This window comes from Epinephelus fuscoguttatus, linkage group LG10 (assembly GCF_011397635.1).
Source record: "Epinephelus fuscoguttatus linkage group LG10, E.fuscoguttatus.final_Chr_v1".
NCBI classification, from domain to species: Eukaryota; Metazoa; Chordata; class Actinopteri; order Perciformes; family Serranidae; genus Epinephelus; species Epinephelus fuscoguttatus.
In genome coordinates this window covers 35,742,487-35,759,332 of record NC_064761.1, presented here as the reverse complement: position 1 = coordinate 35,759,332, position 16,846 = coordinate 35,742,487, and the positions used below count along the sequence as shown (strand labels likewise).

The following is a 16,846-nucleotide window of genomic DNA, read 5'->3' as shown; positions in this document are numbered from 1 at the left end:
GGCGGGTTACACTAGACGTTAGCAGCTCGTCTGGAGTAAGTCTTTACTGTGCTTGCTCTATGGGACCAATAATACTGAAGATCCAGATACTTTTATACCCGAGGACTCAAACTTTTACAGCTTCAACATAAATTAAAAAAAAAACATCTTAAAATAACTACATTTTTCACTAATGTTGTAATGTAGTATAACGTCACATGACATATGTCACTAGCAGAGTACGCTACACATACTAGCACACTATATTGTTATTTAAAAAATTCAATTCACTTTTGGCTTACATGGGACACGAACAGTGGGCTTCCAGCTGTCAGGAGTTTGACCAATCCCCCTTCACTCCCACCTGTGGCATACAGACTTTCTCGCTCTATATACAACGGTAGTTACTCAGAGAGTCTAAAAATACTACCACTAAGGGGTGCCTCTGTGCGTCAGTGTCTGACGCTGAGGACCACTGACCAAGTGTCAATATTTCACAAGTAGGGAGTGACAGCGGGTTGGCTTGTCTCAAAAGTAGGAGAATACACATGGAAACAAAGTACTCAGAACAGTCAGAAGCCTTCTTGCTCACAGGGATTACTTTTACGTAAGTTTATTTGACACTTTGGTCACGTTTAATATTAACATATAATATTATATATGACAGAAAATAAGGAAAAATATAAGTAGTCCCCTGTAGGAATAGATAGACTGCCACTGGGCATCTCCAAGCATTTGCTTTCCGAATAAAGTGCTTGCACCCACAGTAGGATTGGCAGAACTGTTTAAATGTGGATAGGACAGACTAAGTGGGAGCAGAACACTATGACACTGTGACATAGTGCCCATTATGCTCTTATACCTTGGGTGAAATGTGCCATGACACCTGAATGCAATAGCACACCCTTATCCACATTGTTCTACTGTATACTATTGTCAATCCAGTGGGCAAGGCTGGCCTTAAACAGTGGTGTCAGCCCACATAATTTGGCTTGATAAAAGCAACAGGTCTGTGTGCAAGAAAGAGAATTTAATTAGCTCGCCCACTTAAAAGGCAGAAGGTAGCTTACCTATTGGGACAAATTCTGGATTTCACCGCAGGACCAACGCTGCAGAGATTGTATTGTAATCAGAACAATAAAACAACCGATACAGTGAAAAACAGCCAACATTTCACACTGGAAGAAGATGGTTGTGTATTAGACTGTAGGAAATAATGAATGCAGCCTCTGGGTCTGGAAAAGTAAAGTTATTGTGGAAGTGCCTTAAACCTGCATTCTTCCAAATGCCCAGAGGGCACGACTCCACTGGTTGCTGAAAGAAGCTCAGTTGTACATAAGTCTATGAGAAAATGGGCCAAAATTTCACTTGATATATTACCTCAGTAAACATTTCTATAATGAGTTTATGGTCTTTATTGCTAGTTTTTTTCAGTCTTCTTTAGTACAACATGATGTTCATCTTGTACAGTGTAGTCCCATTTAGACTAGAATAGACCATAAAGCTGGGCATGCTTTAGCGCATAGCTACCTTGTGATTGACACGCCGCTACCACAGAGATCCTCAGGTACTCAGTCAGGTCCACTCCTTGCTCCTCCCTAGCCCCACCATTTCGTTCAACTACGGTCACGTCTTACTCCAAAAAAAAAACAAAAAAAACCCAAGATGCCGATGGCCAAAATGCCAAACTCAGGGCTTCAAATGGTAGTCCACACACCAATGTGTGATATCACAGTGGCTATATCCAATTCTTATATGCAGTCTATAGGCCCTGACGCACCAAGCCAATGGTCGGCTGTCAGTCAACGGCCGCCACTTAGTGTCTGTTGCCCTAGTCAGTGTGGTGTGTCCCGCACCGTTGTCCCTTGTTGGCCCCCGTTGGCTTTTTTTTTTTTTTTTGGCCCATTCAGCATGTTGAATTGGCGTTGGCATCTGCATCTGCATCTGCAACGGCACTGCCTGTCAATGAATAAAATCATTCACATTGGTAGTTCAGCTCAGTGTACAAGAAGAGAAACGGAAGTGAGGAAAGTAAACAAAGAGCAAAAGTCAAGAGGGGGTGAGGCCAAAACAAACTGGTTACATAAGGTAAGATTATTTTTGCTTAAGTCGTTGAGCTCTTTAGCAGAAACTTTTCCTGATGGTTTGTGTTATTGTTCACCTGGCGCACGGTAAAAAAATATGCTCTGTTCTTTCAACATTGGATTGTGTTGTTCATGTGCTAACTGGCTAACTAGTGTCAAGACAGTCATCCAGTTTCCTTATTTGAATGAGGATTGCAGTCATCCGCCGCCTGCTGGTGTGGAGAGTTATTTCCTTGGTGTGTCTGGGCCTTGTGGCTTTAACTAGAAACAGTGACTGACTTCTCCTCCTATTTCTGCAGATTCTGTGACCTCGTCTTCCAGGGTCCCTTGTCTATCCAGGAGGATTGGATCAAGCATTTACAGAGGCATCTTCTGCACACCAGCGTGCCCCACTCAGGGACAGGGATGGTTGAGGTTTTGGGTCTTCATCACAAAATACAAATGAGTTTGTCTGGTGATCACCCAGATCTTGAGTAGAGTTTTAGCCGTCGCAAACTTCCAGTTGCCTGAATTTGCACATTGTTTATATGTATAACCAACACATTGTTTTAGATTAGTCCTGCAACTGTTTATAGAAATATATAATATTTAACCATGACTATTTAAAGAATATATTAATAATATTGGTATATAAGCAAAATCTTTGTATAGGATATTTTAATGCTTTGCCTTATCAACTTGGCTAATGCAACTTATAGGATGTATCTTCATTGACCGTTGTGTAAATTAGATACAGCGGTGGCAGTGTGAAGCTGGTCTGGCAGTACAGAACTGCCATTGTTGGGAAAACATTATTCTTTTATGTTTGTCATGATAAAGAAAAGTGCCTTGTTATAAAGCATTTTGTTAAAATAAGAAAACCATTTCATCATGAAATGAAAAAAAATATACAAATATCTTTTTACATCATAAACAGAAACTTTCTCATTATAAAAAGAAATAGTTCTCAAAATCTTTCTCTCTTTTTATGAGAAACTTTTTGTCACAGTAAGAAAAAAGTTAAAAGGAGCGTCGCCACTCTTGTATTGGCAAAACACACGAGCCTGAGCATTTCAATTAAGTTCATGTCTCCCTTTGTTTTAGAGACGACATAAAATAAAATAGTGCTCTTGTTAAGCAGTGTACTCAGGGCTGTCATTAGTTTGTGGATGCTTTGTAGGATTTCACCTCTCTGTGCCTGCATCAGAGAGAGCATCTCTCTTAATCAAAGTGAAGATGTTGCGTTATGTTGGGACAGCTTGTTCTGTCATTGTTCTTCTGCTTAACCTTCAACCATCAGTGCAGGTTCTGAAATGCGGCTCTCACATCTTTTTATAATGAGAAACCTCTCTGGTTATAACAAGAAACATCTGCAGTTATAACGACATATTGTTAGGATTGTTTTTTCCTCATTGTGGCAGCTCTGAATTTCTGAAGGGTTGGACCCTGAAATGGGTCACTTTTGGTTCTCACATGAGTAATAATGCATCAAGTACAGAGATTCCTGGGACTAAACGCATGTCCGCAACCTGTTCTCCAAATGTATCCCAATTAGTAAACTTATTGCTTATTTTGCAGGGCAGCAGAGACAGATTCCCCCATTTGCCAGAAAAAATGTTTGCATTGCACTTTAATGCAAACCATGGATATGTTTTATCTGTACATTATTATGTAGCGGATATGTTAAAATTTAATATTTCAGCAATGCTGTGGTTAAGGTGGTTAGGGTTAGACACAAAAATCACTTGGTTATGGTTAGGAAAAGATCACTTGTTGTCTTGAAGTACTAGTTTTGGGGGCATAATACCAAGAACAGAAGCCAATACATTCTCACTCTGATCTCGTCACATATCGCCATTTGATCATGGACTTTCCATGTCGATGAAAGTCGGTGATTGTTGGACCCATCCACCGCCCCTCCCACCCGCTCTACTTGGACTTTACCCCCCATAACTTAAGTTGTTGTACGGCGTCGACACATATCACACCAATGTGAAAGGACAGCTATTTTCCTCGGTGTCTGACACGGAAGTAACTGTCTAAGCGCCGATATTAGGCGACTTCGGAATATGACCAGGATGGATAGGCAGCAATGTCTTGGAAAAACAACCACTTTTCGTGGCACAATCCTCGGTGGAAAAACAGCGAGGAGTTTGGTGGCTATAAACAAAAAAAAAAAAGAGTAATGAGTAATTGTCCAAATATTCTCACTCCCAACTTGTCACCTATTGCCGCTTTTTCAGTGGACTTTTGACGTCTACATATGACGTGCAGGGTATCCTGGGCATGTCTGTTTACACTTTACGCCTGTTACACACATTGTATCTTTTCAGAATTCACTTCCGTATTCACAGGAAAACAACATGGTTTGGCTCAACATTCATACAGGAAGCGAAGAGTGGGCTCCAGGGTGAAAGTCCAGGGTTTGTTTGACCCATCCATCGCCCCTTCCACCCGCCCTATAGGGTGTTCCCAGCTGTTTAAGTTACATTATTTTCCACTCTGGTCTGCTGGTCTGTAGCTTGGCAGGCATCTGGGTGAGGTGACACGCCATCCACTGTCCCCCCACCCAACTCATATACTACGTCACTTAAGACACGTTGATATGATACGTATGAAACATACAAATGTAACACATCTGTAGTTTGCAGAAACATACACCAACATTTCCTTCCTTCAAAAGGCTCAACTCACACTTCACAGTTTAAATTTTTGTTTGAAGTTCAGAATCGCATCCATATTGAATGAATATGAAAGTATATTTTTATGTCAGTAATGCCTGTCACATGATAGTTTATCATATTGTATTAAAAGCCAGCAACTGCAATGCAAGATAAAAAAGATTTGGCTAAATCAAACAAATATTAAGCTTTAATGACCAAATTTAATTTTATGGAATTATTTAAGTATTTTCTCTTTAAATAATTAACTTTTTAAAAATATAGACATGTACTGTAGGGCTCCCTTATATACCAGTTGTTAATATCCATTTCTATAAAATAAACCTCACATACTCAGGCTTGATAGTTTTTAGACTTAGTGTTGGGCGGATTCAATACAATTTTTTTCAGATAAATGTTGGTATAGAAATCAGCAGCGTTGATAATAAACTTGCATGATACGAAATTGTCACGAATTTTAAATAAATTATATACTAAAGCATTTATTGGTGATGCTGTGTTAAGTTACATAAACAATGGGATGTAGATATTGGCAAACAGAGCATGGCACCTTCACTCTGCAGCACAGTCCTGTGAGTCGAGATAATTTACAGCAGTTTTGGTGGAGTGGACAAAAGGTTTGACTCCAGTGGTTAATTGAGGACACTGTCTGAGATTTATAGAACAAAAGACTCAATTTGCAGGAGAATAGTGAGCCAAAATGTCTTTGGATATTCAAGGTTAGGTGAAAGAGTATTACAATGAATTAATAATTAGGGATGGCCATGCTGAATTTCTGACCATCCAATTTTTATAGGGTTTTTGGAATGTCTAAATGGAGAGTCAACCAGAAACACAGGAAGGACAAAACGACGGTTTGACTCAAAACTCTTTGTAGGAACTGAACAGAAACATCTACAGCTACTTCAATGTATGATCTCAGTGTTTATGCATTCTATGTTTAGGTTTTTTGTATATCTGTATTAATAAGATATATATATATATTTGTGTCAATAAATGGTGTAAGCTTTGGTCACCCATAGATGGAACAGTACTGAGTCAACCTGAGTCTAAGCATGGTAACACACACTGAAGCCAGGATAACACACAAGTTTGGAGCACCAAAAGTAAAGTACCTTTGCTGCTCCAAAGTATTGAATTTTGATTTATGGATACATATTGATCCTGAATATTTGAATCAGTTTCAGTACTCATTTTCCGCAGTATTGATACTCTGATACCAGCTGCTATTTCTCACTATCTCTCATTGTTAATGTTTCCTACAGTCATTCTGCTGTTCTCTGCTACTAACCAAGAAAGTCCTGGTTGCCATGTTGCAGCCTTATTATATTTATCTGTTAATAAAAGATGTATCTTGTATGTCCTTAATGTCAGTTCTTCCCCATGGTATTGGAAATGGTATTGAATATCGATATTTTTCAAGGCATCTTAACAAAGGTAGAACTTACGGTGTCTTTTTTTAAAGATATTTTGTTGGACTTTTTTGCCTTTAATCAACAGGACAGTAGTCGGTGTGAAGCAAAAAAGAGAGGGGAAATGACATGCAGCAGGGGGCCATGGGTAGGACCTGAACCCACAACTGCTGCGGCAAGGACAAAGCCTTTGTACATAGGGTGCCTGCTCTACCAGGTGGACTAATGGGCACCCTAGAGTTTCCAGTACAGTGACAAAACTGGTCCAAACTTTAATTGACTGTTAGGGTGTATTTGCTTGTTTGTTTATTGTCTTTTTTATTTGAGGGAATACATTCTGCTGCACAAGAAGTGCTTCATGATTTGGGCAGGTTTTTGTTTGCATTAAAGAACCTTAACGTCATCATCACCATGAGGAAAAAAGAAAATGTGGTGGCATTGTCTGATGTGATGTGCAGGAGGAACACCTCAGTAATGCTGTAACAAAGATCTCTGCTATATAAAAACAAGTTCTGTTGGATTTTATGGAGGCAGTTTCAGTTTGTTCGGTCTTTATTCAACCGAAATTCCAGAAAAAATGCATTGTATATTTCTGTGAACCAAGGATATGTTGCATTTGCGTGTTAGTACATAGTGGATATGTTGAAACTTCATCTTAAAAATGCAGTTCTTCACATGTGGTTCAGTTTAAGCACAAAAACCCCTTGGTTATGGTGAGGAAAAGTTAATGTTTTGGCTAAAAATACCTGCTTTGGATACAGAAATGTGAGAGGGAATCAGGCCTGGAGATACCAGAAGCTGATTGGACATTTGGGAGGGTCAAGCTAGCTAGCTCTTTTGTCATATTGTACTTGGGCAAAAACCCGGACAATCTCATGACCCAGGACGAATACCTTTACAAAATACTTTTGGTCACAAGCAAGAAAGCCATCACATGGAGGTGGCTACAAACAAGACTCCCTTCAAAAGACGACTGGATTGCAGTTATTAACGAGAGTCACCATATGGAGAAAATCACCTTTTTTTTTAAGAATGTTAGTTGATTAATGTGTAAAATATTGGGGAAAAAATGGTCTGTTTACGCAAAGAGATGTAACTTATTGACTGGTTAGTCAAAAAACCCTGTTCTGTACCGTTGTTAAGCTCTTACCAACCCCGGTCCCCTTCTCTTTGGCCTGAAAACACCAATAAAAATGAAGTTAAAAAGTAAATGAATACCTGCTTTGGGGCGCACAATCCTGGCAAGAAAGCAGCATTATCTTGGTATGAAAACAGAAGCTTTACGTGGCTAAACAGCCGCTGGAAACGCAACAGTGGTGGCGTCGCGCCAAGCCAATCCTCCATCCCTTCCACCTCCAGATAACAAAGTCAGCTCATATACTACGTCACTTTAGAAAAGTTGATGTGATATGTATGAAATGTACAAATTTACCATATCTGTGCAGAAATGTACAATGCCAACATTTTTTTCTGCCAACTGGGCTAGTTCATTATGTAATCTATTACTCTATGCTGCTTTACTGTCTACAGTTGTGGTGATGGCGTTCATTTTAAAATGCAGTGTATCGCTGTAAGAGAAAGTTTTTAGTTAAACAGTGTTCCCAGAGAACAGACACAACCTTAAGCAGCAGCTGGAGTTGACCCTTCCATGATGGATCACTCCCTGCCCACGACACACAAGCCTGTTTTATTTGTTGCGATCCGTTTGGGTGAAACACAGATCTCAGTGTGATGTTGCACCATTATTCCCAACAGGAAGTGATTTTAGGGCTATGTGCTATTTTAAACTCCAGTTTTTAGCGTTACAGGCTGAGTATTTGATGTATCCAGTGCTTGATAGCCACTCCTGGGTTTTCTACTTACCAGTGGCAAAGGGGGCTAACCCTGCAGTTTATCTTGGGCAGTATTTAAAGCAGCGATCAAAGCTGTACAAACCAATTGTCATCATGCTTCTCCGGAGGGAATTTTGAAGTACATTAATGCTCCTTCTTTGGGAAATAATTGTGCCACTCTGTGACTTCATTAGGTCTCTTGGCTGTTTCAAAAGATGTTCTCTCTGGAGGTTGAAAGCCACATCGCTGGCAGACAGCATCCCAAGGGGCCGAATGAATAAAAAAGGAGAGATTATAATGAGATTGAGTTAGCCATGACCAGAATTGGGCTTTTCATTATTCCACTGGCTGAAGAGAGAGGGAGAGAGGGACAAGGCTGACATAAAGAAATGTGTTGTTGCAGGACCCACACTCGCCATCTGCCATGGGGGTCCAATGGTAGGCAGCCAATGCATGCTTATCATTGCCATGGGTATCAAAGGGGCCTCCTCTCTGGAGATTGCTCCATTAAAACTGCAAACGCAGACACAGAAAACCTGCATTTCATTCAGAGGTAACACTTGCTATTGATTTAGCAAATTAAAATGCGAGGAAACAGAAAACCTTGGATTTATTTGGTTTTGTTTATCAGCTAACGAGCTTTGATTTAGACAGTTCACAGTTTGCATCCTGAAAAAGTGTGCGTTAACTAATGGGACTTTTTTTTGTCAGCTAGTCTTGTGTTTTTTTCTGTGGCAGCAATGATCCAGAGATCAGGACCATTGATCATGACCTGTCCTTCTGCCAGTTATTCAGAAGTGCCACAGACTGCCTGTGTGAAAAAGAAGAAAAATCAATAGGTTTCCATTATCTGGTTGGGCTGTGTCACTGGCCTGTCAATGATCCTGTTACAGCGGTGGTACAAGGGTGACACAGGCCCACACTCAATCGCTGCTGACAAGAGGAAAACATGCTGACAGGCACCAGGAACAAGTTGGAACACAGATTTGCACTTCAAGCAGCCGTCCGAGGAGGTATCGTGCAAGGCCACCACGCGGCAAGGGGCGAGCTCAGTTGGGGTGGGGTGGAAGGGTTGAGCAGGGAGGGTGGGGGGGGGGGGGGATTCCCAGCCAGCCTTCTTCTACTGTCTGACTGTCTAGCTCTCTACCACAAACGCTTTTATCCTCCTATAAATTATTCACCTCTGGATACACCAAAGGAAACTCGGTTGCACTGATTATGGCTGAGGGGAAATTCGTAAAAACCTAAGGCCCAGTCTGCATCCACTGCTCGGCCACTCCTGCAAACTTATGCAAACCCTACCTACACTATGATACAGATATATGTGAAGCATCTGCATTGTGTTACACATAAAGCACTGTGATGTTGCTGATCATCTTTTGCAAATTCTCACTCAGGGAAATTTTCTGTCATATCTTAATGTGTAAAGGCAAATTATCATTTTCATAACTGACTTATTATTTCAGCTCTTAACCCACAAAGAAAGCAAGAGTCTCCCCTCATCAGTCAGTCCAGATGGCCAGTCAGAAATTAAGGAAGACATCAACTGTCTCTTGAAAGAACATGAATCAATATATTTTGACAAGGATCAAATGTGCTTCAGATGAACCTTTTGGCCCTCCCAAAACACTGTTTTTCCTCTTGTCAGACCTCTTTATTTTTGTTTGTCTCCATGTAATGATCACATGTCCCGTGACTCATGCTTTTTTAGACCACATTTAGCAGCAGGATTTAACACGTATCCTGCCTGAACATCTTTCACTCACATTTTACTATAAAAGTGATACATAATTAACAAACAGATGGATTTCAGCATGCATGTCTGTAGCTTACACATAAATGGTTTTCATTCAAGCTTCTATTGTCTGACCTATAGGCCTAGGGACATTATGTGACGTCACGCCCCGTGTTATTATACTCCAGAAAATACATAGCCTACTTTTTTTTCCCAATTACACACACATATGTGTAGTTTTTTCCTTCTTATGTAGGCAATTGAGTCTATAATGACTGGGGAATTCAGGTTAATATGTTGACAAGGTTTAACAACAGCGGGTCATGTTGCACAACACGCATGGCTGCCTCTGTTCACTCCAGCAGCTGACAGGTCCTAATCATGCGCTGCCCTAAAGGCACTGGGGCAAAGAGGGTTTTAATCACTGAATTATAGACCAGCGCGAGGCTCCAAATTGAGACGTAATTAAAGTCAAAGTTGTAATAATTGTTTCAGCTAATTGGGCAGACAAGTGCGTTATGGTGCGATTACATTATCTGCTGTAATTACCTGAGTCAGATGATTTTTTTTTTTTTTTGCTCTCTGGGAGATGAAGGAATATTGTATGGTTTCAAAAAATGGCATTGTTGTTGATGGTGCATGGAAATATATGTTCTGAATAAAGTAATTAAAAAGAAGAGGATCAGTAGCCTGTTCGTGCAGTTTGAATTTTGCCTTTTTGATGCCCAAAAAAATACCTGGCTGAGCAGCATCATCAGCATCCATGTGTCATTTACAGTAAGAAGCAGTGGTGTTGATGGTGCATGAAAATATATGTTACAAATAATTACAAAAAAAGAGGATGAGCCTGATGGTAGAGCCGCTTGGTGCGTTTTTATTTGTGTGCGTTTGGTGCCAAAATACACCCAAAAAATGCAGCTATTTTTCAAATCATTAACGTTGTAGCTTTAATTTTGCATCGCTTTTCTTATGAATTCAGCTGAGCAGCATCATCAGCATGTGTCTGTCATTTACAGTAGGAAGCAGTGCTGTTGACGGTGCATGAAAATATATGTTCCAAGTAAAATTGCCCTGTAGAGCTGCTTGTTGCGTTTTTATTTGTGCGTGTTTGATGCCAAAATGCACCCTCAAAAGCAACTATATCATTAACAGTGTGGCTTTAATTTTGCTTCTTACTTCAGCTCCGTTATAAACACGCTGATCATGTATGTGTCATTTACAGTGAGGAGCTGATGCATGGAAATTATGTTCCAAGTAAAATAATTAAAAAGAAGATTATCAGTGTAGCTCACAGCCTGATTGGTGCGTTTTTATTTTTCGTGTTTGATGCCAAAACGCACCCAGAAAAATGCAACTATTTCCGTGTTTCAAAGCATTAAAATTACAGCTGTAATTTCCCACCTCTTTGCTTATTAATTCTGCTGAGGCACCTCCATCACAAACAGGCTGCGCATCATCGTCAGCATCCATGTGTCATTTACAGTAAAGAGATTAATAATGCAGCCAACAATATGCCCAGTCTTGACGTGCTCGGTAGCGATGCCGCACCTTCGGCAACATCATTATTTCCTATTAATTACTCGCCAACCGAATGCCTTTAGAAACGGAGCTGCAGTAGGTGTGACGGGGGAACTGGTCAGGGAGCAGCTGCCCTGCATCCCGCCGGGCTCAGGCTGACCTCCTTTTTTTTTTTTTTTTTCTTTTACATCACTAAACTGGAGGCTTGACAAGCGAGCACAGAGGCTTTTGATTTGGATGAGGGGAGAAATGTAGAATATGAGCCAGAAATGACGAGTCAGGCAGGATTTCGGATACAGCCAAAGAATAAATTGACGAGAAAAAAAAATCCAGATCTTAACGTGTCTGTTTTTGGGCCTAAGTGTCTGTAGTGATCCATCATGTTACACTCGGACTGCTGAAACCGCTTTCCCCTTTAATATGGACCTCCATACACACTGATGCAGTCACATTTTGTCCATCTTTCCTATCACATCTCCAAACGCACACACATACAAAAAAGAACATGTGCTTTAATTCTTGCAATCATTCACACAAAAAAATGAATATTTACGGTTGTGATTATATCCAGTAATCACTTAGAGGGGTGTGAAACGGCTCTGTGGGATTAAAAAGTGTTTACTAACCACTGGGCCCATGAGCTTTATGTGCTGATGATGCCACGGTGCAGTTCCCCCGTCGGACGGCAGGGGGCGCTGCTCATTTCATTCTGAGAGCCACAAGGAGACGCAACACAAAGCGGTTACACTGAAACTGATAAACAATAATAATGAAATAAATGGAACACAAATAAAATAATAGCAGGGAAATTAAGGTGGTAATTCGACTAAATAAAAGTCACAAATTCTGCATAATCGCTGCATTTAATTTGTAGCTCTTTTGCAGGTTGTAAGCGTTTCCTGCTCAGTTTATTGTGATGCTTTTACTGATGCAATATTCCTGGGCTGATCTCTCACTTCACAGACACACGCAGCCTGGGTGGATTTCCCTTCTTTTGCAGGGTGAAGGACAGAGAGCCCCACGCACTGATGCAGCAATCAAGCTGACTTCCAGACCTCCTTTAAGGCCCCTCTGTGTTTTTTCTGTGCAGGCGATTCCTCTCCGTTTGCATCAGTCTGCTGTGGCTACTGAAAGCTCACATCCCCGCCTTGCTCTCAGGACGCGCCAGTCTGCAGGAGCTGCACAGAATGTCTCAACATCACATCAGTAATCAAACACATCCCAGAACAAAAAAAAAAAATCTTTGCCTTTGTCGCATTTGAGGGAGAAATTTAATTACAACCGCGGGTGTACGCAGGCATTGAAAAAAAAAATAGCAGGCGACAAATGAATATACAGAGCAAATGACAAAACATGAGGGGGAATAACTGACAGATGAAAAGACAGAGGATGTGCAGCTAACAGGCAAAACGCGCCGGTACAAAGCCGCGCACACCTTTGAGAGCAAGAGTTTGTTTTATTGCACTTCTCCCGGGTTGCATCTCCTGTCGATTTGCAGAAAAAGAAGGGGGGATAAGTGAACATGCCCTGTTTAAGAAACAAACATGCAGATTAGATGGAATTCTGACAACACACAGCTCAGACTTCATGTCCCACAGCTCATATCTCAACAATGAAAAAAAAGAGGGTTGAAAAATATACTCAGCGCGGTTGACAACACTTAACGTCATTCTGCAAAAAAAAAAATAAATGCAAATAATGAGGTTGCATGTGGAAATAAATAGTAGAAGTTAAGACAAACTGATCTCAACTCTGGTCCGCCTAAGACCCAATGGGTGGCACCAGAAATCTTTATTTAGTCTCGACGTTTCAAGGCTATAGACACAAATATGAAATAATAAAACAAATCAATATGATAAACTTGTATTTGACGGATTTGGCACACAGATAATATTATTTTTTTATTTCTAAAATAGAAATTAAACCCCCCAAAAGTCTGTCTGCAATGCACAGTGACGCACAGTGGATTTGGGCGTCGCCAGCAGGAAGCCTTTCTAAAGAAGAAAGCCCTTATACAAGGCGTGTGTAACATTTACTTCAAGTGCAGGGAGTTGTCACCTGTTATGTGGTACCAGGCTACATGTCAGCGGCAGCACTCACAGCCTCCTCTCACTCACTCACCTTCCACGGTGCTGCTCCGCTGTGGACTAACAGGCCTGCAGCAGCGACACCGGCTGAACACGCCCAGACTCACCTGACACACACACCTCCATCTTGCAGCGGGACCGACTCCTCAGGACGCCTGGATGAAGATGTGATGCATTTTAATGATCGGAAATTATTATTCAATGTTGTCTAAAAACATAACTGAATATAGGCTAATTTATAATATTGTGGGTTATGTGTGTCATCATCTACTGGTGATTATTTACATTTTTACGTAGGCTATACAGACCTATTTGCATCAGATGCTCAAATATAAACAAACAAAAAAGAAAAGAAAACAAAACAAAAAAAGAAATTCATCAAAAAAAACAAATTTGTTATCACCTTTCTATGGTCATAAAATTCAAAAGTCAAATGCAAAGTCACTTTTTTAGTGTAGATAAATAAAATAAAATAATGAAAACACTAAATAAATTAATTAAAACATAGATAAATAAAGAAATATATATCATAGACATTTTCCCCTTGATAGGCGAGTCACATGACGCGCAGTTTGATCGTGACGTCGGCTAATTCCAGCAAATACAGGTACGTAGGAGGGTTTCCGGTGTTGCCACACAAAAAAGGCGGAAAATACAAGTTTAATAACATTAATAATAATAATAATACATTTTATTCATAGAGTGCTCTTCGTGGTGCTCAAAGACACTTTACATTAGTTTAACCGGTTACAGGCAGATTATCGCTAACTGATTCCAACTTAGCCGAGAATATCGCGATAGTTTGTGAGATTTTGTTTCAGGAAGTTATTAGAGAACCGTTTGGAGATGAACCGCGGATGTGTTGAACGTTGATGGAGCTACAGACTGAATGAAGACAGAAGGTAAAGCCATGTTACACCTTCCCTTAACAAATCCTCATGTTGTACAAAGAGTTCCACTGTCCTTGGCTTGTTCACTGTGAGTTATGGAGGCCCATTTCTCCTCACATATCCGTCTGTTTGGGGCCTGTGGTGTCCAACCTGAGGGGTGAGACCCCCCAACAGGTCTCAGGATAGGTCTGAAGGGTCACAAACTGATTGGAGATAGGAATAAGAAAAAAACCCAAACAAATTTCCTACTCTGCAAAATTAATTTTTTGTTTGTTTTTTGTAAAATACTGGACAGGCCTAAACTACTTCCTCAAATGAATCTGAGAAGCTAGAATCCCTCAGTGGCTCCCTGTGGCTTTAATTATTAAAAAAAAAAAAAAAAAATCATGCAAATCATTGTTGGAGGCCTAAACAAATCATGCACCAAATTAAAAAAAATGTTTAAATATTTCATATTTCATCACCGAGCAGACTGGCAGTGGCTAGTCTTAAATCTTCCTAACTAGGGTAGTTATGTTTTTAGCTATGTCAAAGAAGGTAAAAGTCTCGTAAAAGACAAGATGGGAGAATTTAACAGCATGAACACAGCTTAATTTGTTTTCACCACCAACTCTACAAAATTAAAGTTCCCAATATTGCTAAGTAATGCACTGCAGAGTGACCACCACATAGTAAAACATAATGGATGCTTTGACCTATTAATGATGTAGATTGGCTAATTTAGATTTAATAGGCTGTGTTACCTTTATTATAAGGTTTAAAGGAGCTATATGTAAGAAATCTAAAGCAAACAGTCGTAAAATCATCCTAATATGTCACAGAGACTAAGGAATAATGTTCATATAACATACTGGTCTCATGGACAACAATAGTACGGCCAGAATATTTGCATTTAAAAAAAAAATTTACGGTCCGCAAATCATGTTTATGTTTTGAATTTGTGTTTTGGCCTGTTGCGCCATCCACCGCCGTCTACCAGTCACGCAGTCAGTAGAGTCTCAGCATCAGTTACAGTTACGACTGAGCTACAGCAGCACGGCAAGCAGCATTAGCAGTGTCCCAGTACATAGCATTAGCAGTCTCCTCAGCTGTATCCCAGCAGCAGCGTTAGCAGCAGAGAAGCCGGACTTGGTCGAACGGTCCGCTGGAAAACTGAAAATCAAGGACGCGGCGACGCGGCCCTGCCACAGCAGCTGCCCGTGGGCAAACTAATCAGTCTCCAGCGTGCTGCTGTCCAGCAACCTCGAATCTGTAGGGGAGGGGGGACGGACACGACTCGCGACAGTATTTTGAATTTGAGTGCAGTAACCGTTTTGGCCACATTCTTACATACAGCGCCTTTAAATATGTTTTGAGGCTCTAGACAAAGTTTTTTATTTCTATTTTTGGTCGAAAAATGGCTTCCCTGATATTAAAGGTTGCTGACCCCTGCATATAAAACTGGCAACAAGAGGTCACTGACACGATGGCTGTTTTCACATTCATTTGCTGAAGGCAGAAAGTTTCTCTGTGCTCACCTTAAAGCAGGGGTGTCCAATCTTTTTGAATGGGCAAAGAATAGATAATGTGAAAATACCTGGGGGCCATCTGCTTCTCGCATCATGTGGGTTACTTAAAAAAAATCACATACAAATGAGACGAACTAGGACTGTCAAGGGATTAAAAAAATCTAATTAATTACATGTTCTGTCAATGGAATTTTGGCAGATGTGTCGAAGTAAAGCTGCTGGATTGGATACAGTTGTTGCCCCGTCCTCTAGCAGCGATAGTGTGCAGTCCAATCAATCCATTTTAGTCAGTCACAGGTAGACATAGTCAGTTTGTGTCTGAGCTCCTGGTCGAGTGTGGCTTTGAGATGCTGGTTGCTAGTGCTAGCATCAGAGGCTGTGCTAGCTCCAACCTCTGGGTTCACTGCTAAATGCTTTGCGTTAAGGTGATATTTCGGGCTTGAAGTACTACAATGGTACGATGGTGCTCCTATCAACAGTTCCATGTGGTAGGCCCTGATCCAAAAGTGGTTCCCAGGTCTACTCTGAAAGGACTGCAAGTGACTCGTGAACATGTCAGGTTTGTATAAAAGAAAATTTATTCTGAAGTACTGTGAATTTCTGGCACAAAGCTTTTACTTTGACTTGCTGGTCCCTGCTGTAGAGTGAGTGACTAATGGTCAGCGACATGACAGGGACAGGAAACTAACTCAATGACATGGCCAAACGCAAGTACGGCGCTGAATATGTTGAACTGTGTTGACCTTTAACAAATGACTTAGGAGAAATCTGGACCCCAGGGCTGGACCAGTTGGGAACCACTGGTCTAAGGGACCAATGGGAACAACAGTTTTTAAAATTGCTCCATTGTTGAGTGTGGCCGCTTCAGACGGCAGCGTTTATTTGAATGGAGTCTGGTGGGTTTGTTTGGAGATTTCAGGGTTGTTTCTGGTTAAACAAAGATGATCTTACTCTTTATCAACAAGGTCTACCTCTGTAGGAGTCCTTTCCGTAAGTAGTCAGACACTTAGAATATTAATCTGAGCCTGTCAGTGGCAAAAACAAGTACTTTTAATGGACATACATCGATGGTATGAACATGCCCCGAGTGGTTACATCGCAGCCTGTGTGGTCTCGCTCAACATTGGACCAATTTAAAAAT

General features: G+C 40.7%; 1 protein-coding gene and 1 long non-coding RNA gene across 2 annotated transcripts in view; both read left to right on the top strand.

Annotated features, from left to right (window-relative positions):
- znf644b (zinc finger protein 644b) overlaps positions 1-5,885 on the top strand; it is a 43,660-nt gene extending 37,775 nt beyond the window's left edge. The window contains exon 7 of the mRNA XM_049588995.1: positions 2,363-5,885. Within this exon, the coding sequence (XP_049444952.1) occupies positions 2,363-2,540 (178 nt within the window). The 3' untranslated portion in view covers positions 2,541-5,885. The remainder of the gene's footprint in view (positions 1-2,362) is intronic.
- An 8,248-nt stretch (positions 5,886-14,133) lies between these two features.
- LOC125895851 (uncharacterized) overlaps positions 14,134-16,846 on the top strand; it is a 63,206-nt gene continuing 60,493 nt past the window's right edge. The window contains exon 1 of the long non-coding RNA XR_007450213.1: positions 14,134-14,209. This is a non-coding gene — a long non-coding RNA (uncharacterized LOC125895851). The remainder of the gene's footprint in view (positions 14,210-16,846) is intronic.